The following is a 19,783-nucleotide window of genomic DNA, read 5'->3' as shown; positions in this document are numbered from 1 at the left end:
TATGCTATTATGGAAAGAATTTCAGAGTAAGCTTTATGTGCCAGTTATTCTTATAAATATCCAGGACATTTGTCTTTCTTCATGATAAATAATGGAATAATTAAGTTAACTGTTAGAAATAGTTTTGCTACCCATAACATACTAAGGTTCAAATAAATTTAATTTATTTAGATCTAAAACTGTTCTGGTATACAAACCTGGAGTTTTAGTTATTGTTTCATTAACTTCTCTCACTCCTTTACCTACAAGTAAAAAGACAAATTATCATTCTTATGAACATATTTATTCTTGTATAGAATGCTAAAACATATTGTTTGATTGAAGCAATTAATCCCTCCTATATTTGCAGCAGAAATAACTAAAACTAATACAGATTCAAACCCAGACACCCCCACACATTCACTGGGGGGAAAAAACAAAAACAAACCAACAAAAAAACCCTTCGGAAATCAGCACTTTTATTGTGGTAAATTAGTTGGCTACTGAGGTATTTAATGTATTCGGTCCTAAACTTTATTGTTTTATATCAGCTCCAGTGCTATAAGAGAGAGCCTTATAGTGAGGATGAATTATGTATCTGTGTAAGTGTAATAATGTAGCAAATGCTAGGGTTATAGCACAAGCCAGTAAAAAGATAGTAATCTAAGTCAATAAGAACACATGACAATATGATACGAAGCATCAATTAATATAGTTGCACTGAAGTCAATGTCAATTTACACCATATTGTAGTTCTAGCCCCATACTGTTACATGATTAAAAATAAAAAAGATTAAGTTTTCAGATGTATGCCCTTTTTCTTCATGTCATTCAGGGTGAAATTCAGCCCTCTGCAAAGAGATCTCAAGAGTCTTATACACTACTTATGTCTTATTCTGAAGGGTTGAATAACATGCAAGTGGTATACAGGTCTTGTATGAACTCTTTGCACAGTGACAAATTATATCCTAACAGCTATATATCAACTCAAAATAACTGGCCCTTGTCAGCTTGCATGAAAATATGAACATTACTGGATAGCTTTTTTTTTTTTTTTTGCATTTTGCGTTTTGTATACTAGTCTTAAAAGACCAACAAAGGAGAAAAAGAGTCTTAAGCTTCATTTCAAAGGCTGAAACGTAAAAATCTATCTCAAATAACTTCATCAGCATTAATGATGTCCAGTCATCTTAAAAGATGACTTTTCCGGTAATGGTAATGCAATACAGAGAGCTTTGTGTCTTGGTCATAGTACTTGGTAGCTGAGTTTACTGTACAGCACACCCAAGCCTACTAGGAAAATCAAAAAGGTCTACGTACATTGATCACATTTTTAGGTCTTTTATACAGTTGTAAACTGCATCAAACAAAATGTTACAGACAGCTAGCGCACAGCATATAGTCTGTTTTTCAATTTCTTTAAACTATGAAATCTTTAAATGGTGAAAAGACATTTTACAACAACATTCAATTAAAGTTGTTTTGGTTTCAGAATTCTGTATCCAGAGGATGCCAGTGGAATTATATTAGCTTTACAGTTGTATAACATAGAGTAGAATTTGGCCCAATGGCTTATTTTCAATTTTATTTTCATTGCTCATTCTTTATTTTAAAGGAAACACATCCTCCATAGATAAAAATTTGTACCTAATTTAGCCAAAATATCTGCATGATTTCAAAACCAGTCTGCTATGAAAACAATTAAAAAAATAAAAACCCTATACATATTGTACATTAAGCACTAAAGAACAATTTAGAATTGACACAAACTGAGATCAGAAAGAATTTGTACAGTTACAAGTGACAGTGTATCTTTAAGTAATTGTGGTCTTTTAATTTAATAGTTTTATTATCTGCAGGCATATTATTTTCCTTAATGAGTTCAGGATGGTACATTCATTTGGTAAATATATTGGTTTGCTCAGTTTGTCTCGTAATCGGAACACTATTATGACAGTTGGCACATATTCAAATATGGTATACAATATAAAATCATTGTAATATACTGGGAAAAATTAGTCCACATGTTTACCATGTGATTATACATCACTCAACCAGCAACTTACTTTTACAAATAGGTGGCTTTCCTGTCCATTTCATATCTGGTTTACATGTCCGGTGCTCTGATCCACCAGCAAGAAAAAATCCTGGCTGACAGGTATACATCAAAGTGTAACCTAATGTAGGAAGATCTATTGCTTTCACATCTACATGTGCTGGTGTCTCTGGCTGTCTGCAAGCATGAGCTGAAAAGGATTTTTAAGGTTAGAAAAAGCTGCAGCAAACAGTTGTGTACAATATCTCTTTATAGAGTTTAGGCAAACTTTCTACCATTTAAAATTACGGCAAGTAATTTTTATATTTTGAGCAGAAATAACACAGATATTTTTTGATTATTGTTTTGTAATGGGAATGTTGAAATAGTGACTCCTACTAATACTATAATTTTTACTCACTACACTGAAGATCCATTATTAAGATGAGGGAGAAAAGAGTTAAAAGGAAGAAAAACAAGAGCACATGCCATTGCAAATTTGACAGTGATCAAAATTGTCCTATTGTATTGTCATAGTTTCAAACATCACCTAAATTCAGTGTTTGAAAGAACTTTGAAAATTACATTGATTACTGCTTTGTATACTTTTATTGTAAACATCAAACAAAATAAAAGTACCATAGAAAGGTTTTATCATACTGTACTGGGTATAACAAAGTGTTGCAATAGATGTCTCTGTCTTTTTGCTCCATTTGTCCATGTATAACATCTCAAAACTAATCTGAAGCAGGATTAGAATCTTAAAGGCATTCTAAAACAGTTGGTTATCAATAAGGGTTATGCCTACCCTTGCAGGTAAACAGAAGTCTTCCACAGAGGTACATCAATTAATTCAGGTATTTTTTTAGGGTACAGGCTACATAAAAAACACTAGCAAAGTCAGTACAAACTAAAAGTTCATACAATGACTTGTTTATGCTGCTTTATATACTGTACACTGAAATGTAAGTAGAATATTTATATTCAATTGATTTATTTTATAATTATATGATAAAAATGATAACATACGCAATTTTTCACTTATAAGCTGTGTCTACACGTGCACGCTACTTCGAAGTAGTGGCACTAACTTCGAAATAGTGCCCGTCGCGGCTACACACGTCGGGTGCTATTTCGAAGTTAACTTCGATGTTAGGCGGCGAGATGTCGAAGTCGCTAACCTCATGAGGGGATCGGAATAGTGCCCTACTTCGACGTTCAACGTCGAAGTAGGGACCGTGTAGACGATCCGCATCCCGCAATGTCGAAATTGCTGGGTCCTCCATGGCGGCCATCAGCTGGGGGGTTGAGAGATGCTCTCTCTCCAGCCCCTGCGGGGCTCTATGGTCACCGTGGGCAGCAGCCCTTAGGCCAGGGCTTCTGGCTGCTGCTGCGGCAGCTGGGGATCCATGCTGCAGGCACAGGGTCTGCAACCAGTTGTCGGCTCTGTGGATCTTGTGTTGTTTAGTGCAACTGTGTCTGGGAGGGGCCCTTTAAGGGAGCGGCTTGCTGTTGAGCCCGCCCTGTGATCCTGTCTGCAGCTGTGCCTGGCACCCTTATTTCGATGTGTGCTACTTTGGCATGTAGACGTACCCTCGCAGCGCCTATTTCGATGTGGTGCCGCGCAACGTCGAAGTTGAACATCGACGTTGCCAGCCCTGGAGGACGTGTAGACGTTATTCATCGAAATAGCCTATTTCGATGTTGCTACATCGAAATAAGCTATTTCGATGTTGGCTTCATGTGTAGACGTAGCCATTGTGTGCTGCAACATTTTTGTTTTCTTATGTCTGATTCTGTGAGCAAATAGTTTTTAAGTGAGGTAAAACTTGGGGTTATGCAAGGACACAGATGCAAACAACTAAAATATGACATCAGCATCAGGAGAGTTATAACAGATCCTCTCTGGTGTCACTGAGAGAAGAGTTTAACCCAATGGAGTCAATACAGTGACAGTGAGCAGAATGATAAAGATACCATTTGTCAACAGTTCCCATTCAGTGGCACTTAACACACAGAAATTTACTGCTACTTTCATGTAAGTAACTACTGTGGTAAACTGAGTAGCATCTGCTGGACAGCTCTGACTTTGAAATAGTGGGCAGTCTATTGCATATTATCTACCATGTAAGATTAAAAAGTGTATTGATTTATTATCTTGTCAAAAGTACATTACACATAAATTTTAAAGAAAAATACTGTACTTACGAATGCATTCAGGCTGTATACCACTCCAAGTTAAATTTGCAAGACAAGAACGAGTAGTAGAGCCTTGTATATGATAACCCTTCCTGCATCTGAAAAAGACAGTGCTTCCAACCTACGGTATCAAAAGCAGAATATAAGAGAAAACAGAAAAGCAGCACTTGCTATCAGTTGAGAGAATAAGACTTTTTTTCTTTATCTTAGTCTCATCCATGTTGGTAAAAATGAATTTATCTATCAGTGATAGGTGGAAAAAAACCTGACCAGATTAGACAAAAAAGGGACAACACTGTATACATCCTCAACTTTCTAGTCTATCAGTGAGTGACAGAAATAATCAAAATGGGTTACAAATGACTAAAATGGTATTTTCTAACACGCTTCATAATATTTAACTCATTTTAAAGATTTTTTCTCACAATATGAATTAGCAAGTTGATTATTTAAAAAGAAAATAGGAAAACACAAATCCCACAATGTGCAATCATAAAATATCTCTAGCAGTTGCACCAGCAGCTAAATATTTGTACAAATATGAGCCTAATAGTTTATGTTACATGTGTTACTATGTACTAAGTTCTGCTTGAGATGATCAAGAAGTGGAGTGATGACTGAGAGAAATGAAAGCTGTACTGTGATTAAATGTGATGAAGAAACAGTTAGGGATGCATTCTCTATTAAGAGTAAAACACTAACCTGCAAGTGAAGAAGGCAATTATGACAATGTTGTCATAAAAGATGAGAAAAAGACCACTTCCTTTAAAATTCTTTTGAAGAAAGGAAATAAAGTACATGGGATAGGAATTTCATTGATTCTTATGTTCTAAGGCCACTAGAAACTATGATGATCATCTGTTTTCTCCTTCATACCACAGGTGACAGGACTTCTCTGAATTACACTGTTTTAACTACAGCAGCAGTGTCCAATAGGAATTCAGAGCTCACCACACTTGTGGTTGTCATCTTTCCATATTTGCCACACTATATTATACAAAACTTTATTAAATAATATTAGAAAAAATACCTTCTGGTCTTTGAATTAGGACGAAGCTGTGAGATGACAATAATCACAGACACAAGTACGGCAACACAACTCATTGTGGTAAAGGAAGGCTACCAATAGAAAGACTTTGAACACCATTGTATACTGGAACAACTCCCTCTCGCCTCCCCTCCCAACGTGGCTGAGAGTGGCACAGCTTCAGCTCTTCCTTCTGAGTATTGTTCATACAGAGACACTGCCCCCATGTATTATAAACCCCTATCCTTGCCAGGCCCTTGTCATGCGCTCCCTTTTAGCATTGGTGGCATCAGTGCCCAAAGGGGTTCCCCACAGGCTTGCAGGTTGCCTCACCTGGGTGAGTAGCTGTGCTAATTGTCTTGACCACATGTTACAAATTTGAAGAATTATTATTTCTTATGAGTTAGGTATCTGTGCATTTACCACTATGAAGTGTTATTAGCCACATGTGGTGAGTAGCAAACTTATTGGACCCTGAGGAAATGTAGCATATCTTTTGGAGAAAAAAATCCCACCTTGATGTGAAAATGGCCAGTGAGAAAGAATCTATCAGAAAACTTAGTATATTGTTCCAATAGTCGATTACCCTCATTGTTAAAAATTTGCACCTTTTTTCCAGGCTGAATTCATACAGCTTCAAGTTCCACCCATTGGATCTTCTTATAATTTTGTCAGATTCTACATATTATCACTTGGTATGAACAAAGACTGTAATTTTCCCACACGTTACAATGACTGTTTCCCATCCTTTGATGTCTGTAATTATCTCAGGTAAGATGCTAAACATCCCCCCCTTCAATTCTATGCATTTGATTTGTTGGGTTTTATTGCAATTTTTTTGTGTGTGGTGCGGGGGAGCCTCTGTACTATATAACTGGGTCTGCACTGGAAATTCTATAGGTCTGAAGAAGTAGGTCTGTCCCATGAAAGCTCATCACCTAATAAATCATGTTAGTCTTTAAACTGCTACAAGACTGCTGTTTTATCTTTCTCTAACAAGGCTGTCTTCCCACAGATAATTAAAAATTGATTCCCAACAGTGGTGTCCTATTGTGTATCTCACTGAAACTAGATATCCAAATACACATATAAGTACATATGCAAAATATGTCCACTTCCATTATAGCATCCAAAAATTGCATTCCATCCTGTCAGATTCACTTGACACTGTGGCAAAAACATTTGTGATGTCAAGGATCTATTACTTCCATAAATTATATCTGGAAATGAAACCCTAAGCAACCTAAATTACTATTGCCTTCAGTGCTATATCAGGAGAAAAGCTTAGTCTACATATCCTGGAAAGATGAGTGGTACACAGCGAGTAGGTACAGTTATGGTCCATATTTTAATAAGAACTGCTGATACAGCTGGATGTCTGAGCAGGCCCACGGATGTGATTCAAAAGGGCTCCAAGCTTCTGTAGCCACTGCTGCAAAGATGGTGGTGTCTGGAGCCCCAGGCCTTTTAAATTTCTGACAGAATTTAACCGTGTGCTCTAGGCAGCTTTTGGGAATGAGAGTGAGGCAGGTGTGGAATGCTCTGGGAGGTGGTGCAGGCTGGCTTTCCGTGCCCCTTCTGCCTGAGGCCCTGACTGTTCTGGGAGCACAGAACCACCTGGCAAATCTGTTGGTCCCCTCTTTGTGTGACATAGACAAAATGCCATCTGATCAAGATTTACAAAAGGCTAGAGTTACAGGGGAAGAGCAGTGCAAGAAAGCTCAAGAGATTATTGACTGGAGAGAGAGCACATGTCAAGGTATTGACAGAAATATGTGGAGGACTAATGTAAGATCAGCAAAGATACGGGCAGACACTTGCTGTATTCACTGTAGTAAACCTGTTCCAAAGTATAATTTCACTAACAACGTATACTCTGAGAGAATTCTAAATAATTCGAATCAGTCTGAATACTGAATGCCAATGACTCACTGTCATTTTGCTCTATTTTCTCAATTTCTTTCAAGACTGATGGTTCATAAACAAATATTTCATGCGAATTTAAGGGATTATAAGGATGACACTCATCAAAGAGAATTTTGACCATCATGCAGACTACCATTAACAGCTTTGTTTATGCATGAAATTCTATATGAGTTTATAATTGAATGAAGCTACTTGATGGCATGTGTTAGGATCTGACCAAAGCCCTGAGAAGTCAGTGGGACTGCTTCCAGTGACCTGAATGGTCTTTTGATCAGGCCCTCAGTATACCAGCTGTTTACTCACTGTTGTTAAAATATATAATACCTATTGATATTAAACAAAACAGTTTGACTATGCCTACACTAGCGCCCCCCTTTTGAAAGGGGGCTGCTAATGAGACAGTTTGGGATATGCTAATGAGGCGCTGCAATGAATACAAAGTACTTCATTAGCATAATGGCGGCTGCTTTCGACCGTGCATGGCTCATCTACACAGGGTCCTATTTGGTTTTAGGAATAAGGGGATTTCCAAGTGTGCAGGGTCCTTTTGAAAAGGATTCCATGTAGATAGGCCACGCCGCCATTAGGCTAATGAGACACTGCGTATTCATTGCAGTGCCTCATTAGCATATCCCGAAGTGTTTCATTAGCATCCCCCTTTCAAAAGGGTGGGGCTAGTGTATACATAGCTTTTAATATGAGGAAAAAATCAAATAACTTTGTAGGGATATAGTTAAAACACTGCACATTCACAATATAAGTACCAAACACAAAGATCTATAGCAAATATTCAGTAAAACTCCTCACATATATCAATGGGGAATTCTACTAAAAATATAACATGATATAGTTGAAAGATTATAAACTCCTCCTCCAAATTAAAACAATAACATGAAAATGAAGCCTGAGTTTTTAATAAAAAGATATCTGATAGCGATAAATGTTACTTTAGGTATTGAAAGCTAAAATATTTAATATGTTAATATTAAATGCATTACAATTTCAGTAAATCAGCAAAAAAAAGTTTACCTCATAACCTCTAGAACTGTTTTGTATTCCATAAGGTGGAGTACCAGGATCTGTGCAAGTGTTATGGGCGGGATCTAAATTTTAAAATGGAAAACACAGGAGATGTTATTTCAGTTTACATTGTAAAAGATAAATTAAAACCATATAAAATTGCAATACCTTTTTCTTTGAATACATCACTATTGTTTAAAACTAATTAATTAAAACAGCTTTGGTAGTATAGAGATTTCCGTACTGGGATTTTTTAAAAATAAAGCTGACCCTTCTGATTCTTGTAGAATATGCAGCATATTGTGTCTGGCAAAAACATTTATGCAAAAGGCAGATGCAAGATTCAGAGGCATCTTTCCATCCTAGTGTTTTTCCCCTAGGAGCCACAGAGTTGCAAAGCCAAATTTATGAAAATCATCACTGTTTTTCCTTAAGAAACAAAGCATAAAAGTGGTTATCAAGAAACTCTTTTTTTGTGACCATGAAAGCACATACTTTGAAATGGGCCCGGAAACTCAATTATGGTTGAAGACATAACAGTACATCTCAGAAAAGCCACAGATGCCAAGTTCCCCTAACTCCTGTGCTATCTGTGCATTGGTCTGGTTCACCAGAACAATTCTAGAACAATCTGTATGTAACAACGACAGACCACAGTCACTGGCACAGGGGATTGAACCTTCAATTGTAGGAGCTAAAGCCCGGTGCTCTACCACATGAGCTAAAATCCAGCTGGCTCTCAGCCAAGGCTGTAGAGGACAGACTTCACTCACCCTAGGATGAGGTTTCAGTGCCTCTGGGTACTAAACATAGATCAGGAATGCACAAATTGGTTGGTGGGCTCCCTCATGTGGGCATGAAATTTTTAATGGGGTGCAGCATGATCAGATGCTGGGCTTCAGTCTCATCTATCTCATTAAAATGTTGAAATATATTACTACTTTTATGTATGTGTATTCACATTTATATATTGATTAATAAAGTTTATACATTTTCTCCCTCTCTTAGTGGTCAGTTGTTAATGAGTAGGAAGTCTTCATGTCGCCCTCCTATTTGTGACCGTGTTGATGGCTAACCAGCCGACTTCTGGAGTTGCAGATCTTATCACAGAAGGGGCAGGTGTTGGTAGCTTTTGGAGGGGCACTGGTCAGTTTTTGATGCTCTTTTCTTCTTCTATGCCTCTCCTCATCTACACTGTGCGGGACCTCTCAAATTGTACCACCCCCTCACAGATTACTGTTCTCCACTGTGGGCAGTCTTGGGCAAGATTCTCCCAAGTGTCTACACCAATGCTGCAGTTTTACATGTATGCCTTCAGCATGCCCTTATATTGCTTCCACTGACACCCAATGCTCCTCTGTCCTTCCTCCAACTTGGAAAACAGAATTTGTTTAGGAGGCACTGATCAGAGATCTGAACCATGTGACCAGTCCAATGAAGTTGTTGATGAATGATAATGGCTTCAGTGCTGGTCATGCTTGGCTCTTCCATGATGCTACAGTTTGTGCACCTATCCTCCCAAGAGATATTTAGGATTCTTCTGAGATATCCTTGATGATATTGTTCAAGTGCCTTCAAATCACTCTTGTATGTTGTCCAGGTTTCACATGTGTACAGTAGCATTGGAACAACCACTGCACAGTATAGAAGGAGCTTTGTCTTGGAGTAGATGTCCCAGTTCTCAAAGACTGTTTGTCTCAGGCAGCTGAAAGCTGAGCTTGCATGAGTCAGATGGTGCTGGATTTCTGCATCAATGTCAACTTCAGTGGAAAGATGACTTCCAAGGTACCAGAAGTGCTCCATATTTTCCAGCAGTTCTCCACTAATTTCAGCAGAAGGTATATGAGATAGTCCTGTCAGCGAGGTTTAGTGGAGCACCTTGGTCTTGTTGGTGTTTTACATTCTACATACTTACTTTCTTACATGTGCCAATTTTTTTTTAAAATATATAAACATAACTAAAATTTCTGTCGGTTTGGATTTACACTATCTAGGTTGGAGGGTGTGGGGAGAGGGGCTCTGCTAATTGCAGGGATGAAAATGAGGGCCCCAAAGTAAAAGGTTTCCTTACCCCTGCCATACAGTGTTCTAAATTATGCAACCTGCCAACTTTCCACATAGATGGACATGATAGTTTGGGAGGATTATTAGGCTGCTCAGACATATCTATTAGGTGTACAGGATGGAAGGTGGACAGCACAAGAGCTGATACGATGACTGTATGCCACAAAAATGTCCAAGTAGATTGGGCTGATGCTCTCATGGCTGGTTATTCTGGTTTTGTTCTGGCATTGCAGTATATAATGGTTACATGGCAGCTCAGAATTTAGGCCTACATGCCATCTATAACAATTTCAGTGCTCTATAATCATAATCCGATAATACATTGGTGCAATATTTCATTCCAGTCTCGCCTGATTTACAGTTTCAGGGCCAGTAAGTCAATTTCATCTTCCCATTGCTAGAATACACCGAAGACTTATGTCTAAAGGAAATCAAAACAGCTTTAGAACTCAGACAGAAACCTAGCATGTGATATTTAAAAAATGATAATACTTGAATAATCAAAGGACTTTTAATTTCATCACCAGTTAGGTTGTACAGCTGCTAATGGAAAAATGAAACAGAGCCATGTTGGATTTTTTTTGAAGTGAATCACCAACAGAAGCCAACATCTTAGGAAAAATAGTATTAAATTAGCCATAGCTACTGTAACAAAATAAGCAGTGTCAGGAGATAGTAAACATTGTCATATCTGGGGAAATTTGTGCCTGCAGGAAATTATTTTTGTTATAATTTATTAAACCATCAGCTTTTATAGGTAAAAATCACCTTTAAATTATAGATACCTTTCTTCTTCCTACAATAACTTCAAATACTGCAGAGGACCTAATATGAAACATGTTGTTATTATACTAGTATAAAAGCTATGTTGAGACTGAGGGTGTAAAATTGGGGCTTTGTGGGGTAAACCAGATCTTTTTGATGCAACATATTAAATGTTTTTATGTATGACTTACTGGCTATGTCTATACTAGCCCAAAACTTTGAAATGGCCATGCAAATGGCCATTTCGAAGTTTACTGATGAAGCGCTGAAATACATATTCAGCGCCTCATTAGAATGCCGGCAGCCACGGCACTTCGAAATTGACACAGCTTGCCGCCGCGTGGCTCATCCAAATGGGGCTCCTTTTCAAAAGGACCCCGGCAACTTCGATATCCCCTTATTCCCGTCTGCTGATAGGAATAAGGGGATTCCAAAGTTGCCGGGGTCCTTTCGAAAAGGAGACCCACCTGGATAAACCACGCGGTGGCAAGCCGTGTCAATTTTGAAGTGCCGCAGCTGCCGGCATTCTAATGAGGCACTGAATATGTATTTCAGCACTTCATTAGTAAACTTCAAAACGGCCATTTGCATGGCCATTTCGAAGCTTTGGGATAGTGTAGACATAGCCACTGTGGATAACAATTTACTGGAAGTAGAATCCCAATCTTTTGCAAGGTTTACTCCCTCATTTTATGGGTCACATTTAATTTTTCTGCAATTCATATTCTTCACTGCTGAATGCAGATGTGACATATTGGCCACATAGCTGAGTAGGCATGGTCTGGTAAAGGATATTAGAATTTAGTGGGAATGGTTCTTCATTAACTGACCAGTGAAGGTGTTTTCAATACGTTTTTGTGAGCCTAATCTTACCCACAGTATAACCTCTTCAACTGAGCCAATCCCTTCTGAGTTAAGGAAAACTCTTATCATGATCATTAAGTTCTAAATTTCAGTATGGTTGTTGTGGTAGTTCTACATCCTCCCACCAAAATTATAGACTAAAAATCTGACCCAGGAAGCCTGTAAGTCTCACTGCAATCAGTAGGCGGCTGAGAGCACTCAGCAGATTACAGAAAGTACTCAGAATCTCAAAAGATCAAAGACCAGTATTAGCTAGATGTGGTCTTTTAATATGTGTAGCCTAACATTTTCACAAATCCCAGTACAACTGCCCACAGGCAGATTTGAATGTGGAACCTCTGGAGCTTAGTGCAGGTGACTTATAGTTTGAACTAAAAGCCAATTGCCTCTCAACTAAGGCTGTAGACATGACTCATTCTCTCTCTATTTAAGTGGTCTAGGTACCACCCATGGGACAGTGAATGACACCAACATGAGTAGGTTACACCAGCAGAATATTTTGATTTGGGGCTTGATCTTGATCATGATAGCAAATTATCTGCAATAATTTAATAACCAGCAGAAAAGATAGAAATTATTACCAATACATGTTGGTTGAATTCCACTCCAAACACTATCTGCTTGGCAGATTCTTCTTGAAGATCCTATCAGTATAAACGGGGGTCTGCACTGAAAGGAGACTTCAGATCTGTAAGTGAAACTTTTTCCATTGAGACGCCCCTCAGCTGGTGTACCAGGATCTCCACAGAAGGCAGCTATTGAACAAAAAGAAAATGAAAAAGGTACTGAAGAATGGAAAATAGGCCTAATGTTTAAAAGTGGCATCCATTTTTGAGGGCACATAAGGAAACTAATAATGGTTAAATTAGAGTACAAGTGTTCTACCATGTTATGATACACACTAATCAGATACACATTCATACAAATGATAATATCTGTGCTTATAGCTATTTGCTCCCATTTTAAGTAATTGCAGGCACAAAACTGCACTCATGAAATATGCCACTTCAATTTAGGTGCCTAAATATGGATGCAGATAACTAGATTTAGACTCCTATTCTGATAATACCACCCTTGTCTTATTATCAAAGTAAGTCAATTTTAGCTTGCAAGAGTGATCAGAATGCAGACAGGAGTTCGTGTTGTGGGTAGGGAAAAGAACAGAATTTGGAGAGGTTGTAAGGAAATATAAGCAGGATTTGAAGATTGTTTCTCAGTCGGAAAAGTGGATGGGGAAGAGAAAGAGAGAGAGAGCAAGACAGAAAGGGACAGGGAGGAATAAAAATATACTAAGGCTGTACATCTAATGGTTGGTGAGCTTAATGATGAACCTGACAATGGCAACAGAAAAGAAATAAAAAAGATTTTGGATTTCACATACAAGGAGTACATTTTAGTGATGTCCATCTTTGGTAGACAGCAGAGCACTGAGTAAGGATGACTGAAAGAGAGCTAGAGATATGAGTCTGCAGAGTGTGAGAGGTCACAGTGAAAATGCAAATCTCTCTGCAGTCAGCAGAGCACTGGGAAAGAGGTTGTTATGATGAAGGTCTTGAATAGCCACAGTGGTCAGGGACTTATATTTTATATTTTAGCTGAAAAAAGTGCACACACATCTTAATTCCTGATGTGCTGATTCAGTACTGACTCAAAGAACTTCATTTGTCATATAAATAGCACCACCTAATTTCAGTTCACAAGACTGGTTGGTTTGTTTTTAAGAAGTTCACATACAATTCTGAACCAGCCTGACTCTATTTAGCTTCTGGGAAATGAAGTGATCAGAGCTTGAGATTGTTCAGCCACATCCCATTATGTTCATACAGCATCAGTTTTATACTGCCAAACTTACACAGACATTGTGGGATGTCTCCCCGCCATACACCTCGTCCTTCACATGAAAGAATTGCTGAAGTGGATAATTGATAGCCCTCTTCACAATTAAAACTAATACTGGACCCCCAGCGATAATCTGATCCTTCCACTTTTCCATGTAACACTTGAGGAGGTGGACCACATGTGATAGCTATAGGAACAAAGAGAATTTACAGATTTTTATAGGACTGAAATTACATGTAATATTTTCACTGGACATGCTTTTATAATAAAAACTTATTGGGAATAGTTTTTTCCCAAGACAGCATGCGCCTTGTGACTTTTCTGTATTACACACAAATTAAATGAACAAGTGCATATTAAATTTTATCAACATTGAGCGTCACAAAGTAGGGAGACAAGAAGCAAAACAAGCAGCGTGCATGATCAATCCATAAACAATGGAAATACAATTAATTTTTGGTTACTATTAAAATGGCAGACTGTTTTTCACCATTACTCTGTTTTGGGACAATAGCAAAGGGAAAAACCTTTCTCTGAATTTACTTATTCAAGATCCATTTTGTTAAGTCATCTAAGGCTTTAGTCACTCAACTATTATTAACTTCACTGGTAATCATAGGGGCTGTGTTGGACCCCTTAGTGTTTTGTAGAGAGTGCTAAAATTGATGGAAACTACAACAAATGAAATCTATTTTTAAAGAAAAAGTATCTTAAACAGTTGCTTTCTTCCTCACACCAGGTAATTATAAAGTGACTCAGCTAGTGCCTTCAGTACTATTACAGCTAAAATGTCATCATTTAGTCCCACAGGTTAACATTTGGTTATTAATTAGATTCTGTGCTGTACTTTTAAGAGGTGTTGCACACAATTTGGAGCCTATGTGCTGAAACCTGATTCTGGACTATTGCAGGGCTGAAGATGCTGCTGACATAACTTAAACAGTCCTGGGAATCTGAGTTATTGAACCCTCTCCAGAATTTCCTATGGGCTGCAGTGGTGACCCAGAATATGCACAGTACTACATGTGACACAATTCTTCCACCTCCAGCCTGGTCCTTGTTATGCCCCTTACACCAGTGTTTGCAGTAGGGTCCTCAGCTTTCTTCCTGAGTTTCCCTGGTGGGAGAGTCCTTTTCCTGCCACAAAATTGGCTTTGGGGATAGGATTAGGATATGAGTGTTAGGATATTGGTAATATTAACAGATAATGTTGTCGCTCTTATGAATTACAGGTCAGCTTCCACCCACCTCGCTATCACATCTTATGTAGAGTACAAGTAACTCCATTATTAAAGTCTCTTATCTGACTATGTTAACAGTATATTAATGGCTTGGAGCTTATCTATTTTAAAAGCAATTGTGGAAATTCTTTCCCCTTTGTAATTAATAATAAAATATTAATATTCTATATAGTTTCAGAACAGTCTTAAATTACAACTACTTAAGCTGCTAAAGTTCCAAAACAAACCTTTGCAGATTGGTTTACTCTGGTTCCAAGTGCTGTCTTTCGTACAACGTATAGTGGATGAACTGGCAGGCTCCATCAAATATCCTGGGTTGCACTGATAGCTGACTGTCTTATTAAAGCTAAAATCAGTTCCAAACTGCATACCATTTGCTATTCCACCTGGATCTCCACAGCTGATTACTAGTGAAGAAAGACAATAAGGAATCACACTTCAACAGCTATAGACATGAAAGCAAGGGTTGAATGAGCTATCGCCGAAAGGTAGCTCAGGAGGGGAAGGGACTTCAGGAGTAAACTGTATTTACATGCATGCCAGATACTCTGTGGAGACATCTATCAGACAAGAGTTGTGTAGCTCCAAGTGATTAGTACTGAATGCAGAAATAGCGAAATAAGACTTTGCCCCATACAATCTGGAGTAAGTGTCCTACTCTCGTTTTATAAAATAAGTAGATTTAATATCCCTGTGTTGGAGAAAACACCACAGTTGTCCAAAACTTGAGAATTAAATTTTAGGGCGACTACACAAAAAAATGAAGAAAAAAATTTAAAAGGCACAGTGTCAAAAATGAAATCACTGCAAACCACAGGAAAAAATTTTAAAGACAGTATAGTAGAGACTCAACTGAAATGTATACACCGAATTTAAAAAACAAACACACAAAAAACAAAATAAAAAAAACTCACCATAGCAAGAGAACAAAAAAAAGTGCCACAAATTATAAAAACAAAAACAACAAAATATACAAAGCTGTGAGAGATAATAAGTGATTCTTTAAAATCTGGAAGTTAAATGTTATCAAGGAAAATAAATTCTGGGAAATGAAGTGGAAAAATATAACTAGGAAGGCCAAAAATTATCTGGAGAAAAGGGTTATCAGTAAACTGGAAAAATGTGCAGATCATACAAAATTGCTCAAGATAGTTAAGTCCACAACAGACTCTGCAGAGCTTCAAAAAGATCTCAAAAACTGGGTGGCTCGGCAACACAATGGCTTATGAAACCCAATGCTGATAAATGCAATGTAATGTATATTGAAATAAATAAATAAATGAATAAATAAGCCCAACCAAACATATAAAATGATAGAGACTAAATTAGCTGTTACCACGCAAGAGAGATCTTACAGTCACTGTGGATAGTTCTTTCAAAACATCCACTAAATGAAGAAAGGAAACATATGTTATGTATCATTAAGAAAGCGATACATAATAAAACAGAAAAATATCTTATTGCCACTGTATAAATGAGGTGTGTGCCCACATCTTGAACATAGTGGGTATATCTATATTTGCCTCCTTGGCATGGGAATCTGGGTGTCGGGAGATTTCTAATGAAGTGCTGTGATGCATATGCAGCACTTCGTTAGGCAAATTCTCCCCCATGGCAACTTTGAAGTCCCAAACTTTGAAGTGCAGGCATGCCGTGTAGCCACAGGCACTTCGAAGTGCCCGCACTATTTTAAAGTGTTTTTATTCCTCAAAATTTTAGCAATCACTCTGATTACCATGCCCCCTTTGAAGAAGGGATCAAGTGTAGATATAGCCTGTGTGTAGATGTGGCTGTTGTATCTTAAAAAACAAACAAACAAACAAACCAAACCAAACAAAGCCTATTGTAATTGGAAAAGGATTAGAAAAGGGCAAGAAAATGATTAGAGATCTAGAATGGGTGTCATGTGTGAAGAGATTAACAAGACTTGAACTTTCCAGTTTAGAAAAAGACGACTAAGGGGTGATATGATGGAGGTTTATAGACTCATGTCTGGTGTGGAGAAAGTACTAAGGAAATGTTATTTATTCCTTCACATAATGCAAGAACTAGGGCTTACCAAATGGACATTAACAGGCAGTAGATTTAAAAAGAAAGCAAAAAGAAGTATTTCTTGACACAACGCACAGTCAGTCTGTGGAACTCCCTGCCAGATGTTGTGAAGGCCAACACTTTAACAGGGTTCACAAAAGAATTAGGTAAATTAGTGGAGGATAGGTCCATGAATGGCTGTTAGCCAGGTTGGGCAGGGATGGTATCCCTAGCCTGTGTTTTATCAGGGCTGGGAATTGCCAGGACTGATCACCTGATTATTACCTGTTCTGTCAATTCCTGCTAGAGCACCTGGAACTGGCCATTGTCAGAAGATTTTTTTTTCCACTAAACAGTAGAAACAAGTTTAGGATAGGTTGGAAGGTAGGATACGGGGCTAGATGGATCTTTGTTTGACCCAGTAAGGCTGTATCAATGATGTTGTGAATACTGATTGTGCATTTTCCCTAATTAACGTTAGATGACTTCTCTCATTTCATTAAAAAGTTTGTTTTCTGCACTTCTTGCTTGCAAGAAGGGAAGCATTGCCTCTCAGAGGCATCTAGGAGTGGCTTGTAATGTTCCCAGGTTAACTGGTGGGGGCTCCATCTGGTTTGGTATTGTATTGTTGAAAAGCAATACACTAGATATTGAACCCAGCCCTGGTTGCTGCTAGGTTGACCTGGAAGATGGATTACAGAAATAAAATTAAAAAAGAAAACAAAACAAAACAAAAAAACTAAGTGCACATGGACGCGCTTGGTCATACACAAGCTGTAAAGTGACTTTGATATAGCTGTTTTAACTGCAAACATTGAAAGTTAAACACCCTTTTTCATATTTAAAAATAGTAGATATCCTGGGCCATATATTTTATTAATTAACATATACGTAAATATAATGTAATACAACTCAGGGTCAATAGGGTATCTCTGCATTTATACCTATGTGACTGAGGTCAGAATCTGAACCTGGGTTCTATTCTTTTACTGGAAAAAAAATATGACTGATCACATAATCCTGGAATGAAATCTACAGTGGTTCCATTAAAGTTTTTATTAATCATTTTGGATCTGGCCCTTCTCCCATTTACATCAATCTTTTGTGACACACATGATATTGTCCTCTTTGAGCTTTACAGAACTCCTGTCTCCTGTCAGCCTGAACATCAAAAAAGATCAGATTTTCAAAAGATCTTAAGTGACTTAGGCTCTTCTGAAAACTTTGGTAGTGCTAAAATTCTGCCTTGACTTTCTCTTTTAGAAGCACACTGAAATCAGTTAAGCTCCAAAGGATGGAGGTGAAGGAAGAATTTATCTCTGCTTTCTGTAAATCTTTGTTCTCTATACTACGCTGCAGCACGTTACCAAAAGGACCAAAATACTATAGAACAAATCTAGAAAAGTTCTGGGCACCTAATCAGCCCCTGCAGCTTCCACCGATGGGTCAGAATATGAAAGATTTTTAGTGCCTTTCACTGTAAGTGACTTCACTGGGAGTGGAAGGAATTGAACACATCACAGAGTGCACTTAGAAACTTGCAAAATTGGCCTCAAAAGCTACGTCTACACGTGAAGCCTACATCGAAGTAGCTTATTTCAATGTAGCGACATCGAAATAGGTTATTTCGATGAATAACGTCTACACGTCCTCCAGGGCTGGCAACGTCGACATTCAACATCAACGTTGCGCAGCACCACATCGAAATAGGCGCTGCGAGGGAACGTCTACACACCAAAGTAGCACACATCGAAATAAGGGTGCCAGGCACAGCTGCAGACAGGGTCACAGGGTGGACTCAACAGCAAGCCGCTCCCTTAAAGGGCCCCTCCCAGACACACTTGCACTAAACAACACAAGATCCACAGAGCTGACAACTGGTTGCAGACCCTGTGCATGCAGCATGGATCCCCAGCTGCAGCAGCAGCAGCCAGAAGCCCTGGGCTAAGGGCTGCTGCACACGGTGACCATAGAGCCCCGCAGGGGCTGGAGAGAGAGCGTCTCTCAACCCGTCAGCTGATGGCTGCCATGGCGGACCCTGCTATTTCGATGTTGCAGGACGGAGATAGTCTACACGTGCCCTACTTCGATGTTCAACTTCGAAGTAGGGCGCTATTCCCATCCCCTCATGGGGTTAGCAGCTTCGACGTCTCGCCACCTAACGTTGATGTTAACATCGAAATAGCGCCCAACACGTGTAGCCGTGACGGGCGCTATTTCGAAGTTAGTGCTGCTACTTCGAAGTAGCGTGCATGTGTAGACACGGCTAAAGACAGTGGGAACTACAAGTGTTCAACAAACAACAGAACTGTACCCATCAGTTTAATATTTAGTATATACTTTACAACAGTCAAGTGATTAAACATTAAGTGTGTGTTTAATGAAATTAATCTGGATTAAATGAAAAATTAATTATGATACGATGCAGTCTCAAAACACCATTCACTTAAATGTTTTTATGTTTTTTGCATTTTCTAGAATATTCATTTCAGCTACAACACAATACAAAGAGTACAATGATCACTTCATACTTATTTTTATACAAATATTTGCAGTATAAAAATAAAAAAAGTATGTTTCAATTCACTTCATATAAGTACTCTTATTCAATCTCTTTAGCATGAATGTTGAAAATATAAATGTAGTCCTATGTAGGAAAATAACTGAATTCAAAAATAAAACAGTGGAAAACTTTAGCACTTATGAGTCCACTCAGTCCTGCTTCCTGTTCAACCAATTACTCACACAAGTGTGTTTATATTTCCAAGAGATAACACGCTTTGCTTCTTGTCA

The 19,783-nt window shown here is 38.2% G+C and overlaps 1 protein-coding gene across 1 annotated transcript in view; it reads right to left on the bottom strand.

Annotated features, from left to right (window-relative positions):
• Window positions 1-19,783, bottom strand: part of CSMD1 (CUB and Sushi multiple domains 1) — a 1,701,396-nt gene that overhangs the window by 28,778 nt on the left and 1,652,835 nt on the right. Inside the window, exons 59-65 of the mRNA XM_074989136.1 lie at window positions 15,187-15,366; window positions 13,732-13,905; window positions 12,461-12,634; window positions 8,196-8,269; window positions 4,223-4,334; window positions 2,046-2,225; window positions 198-242 (exon numbers count right to left, since the gene is read on the bottom strand). Coding sequence (XP_074845237.1) covers window positions 198-242; window positions 2,046-2,225; window positions 4,223-4,334; window positions 8,196-8,269; window positions 12,461-12,634; window positions 13,732-13,905; window positions 15,187-15,366 — 939 coding nt within the window. The remainder of the gene's footprint in view (window positions 1-197; window positions 243-2,045; window positions 2,226-4,222; window positions 4,335-8,195; window positions 8,270-12,460; window positions 12,635-13,731; window positions 13,906-15,186; window positions 15,367-19,783) is intronic.

This window comes from Carettochelys insculpta, chromosome 3 (genome assembly GCF_033958435.1).
Source record: "Carettochelys insculpta isolate YL-2023 chromosome 3, ASM3395843v1, whole genome shotgun sequence".
Classification (NCBI taxonomy): domain Eukaryota; kingdom Metazoa; phylum Chordata; order Testudines; family Carettochelyidae; genus Carettochelys; species Carettochelys insculpta.
The sequence above is the reverse complement of the archived record's forward strand: the minus strand, read 5'-3'. Positions and strand labels throughout refer to the sequence as shown.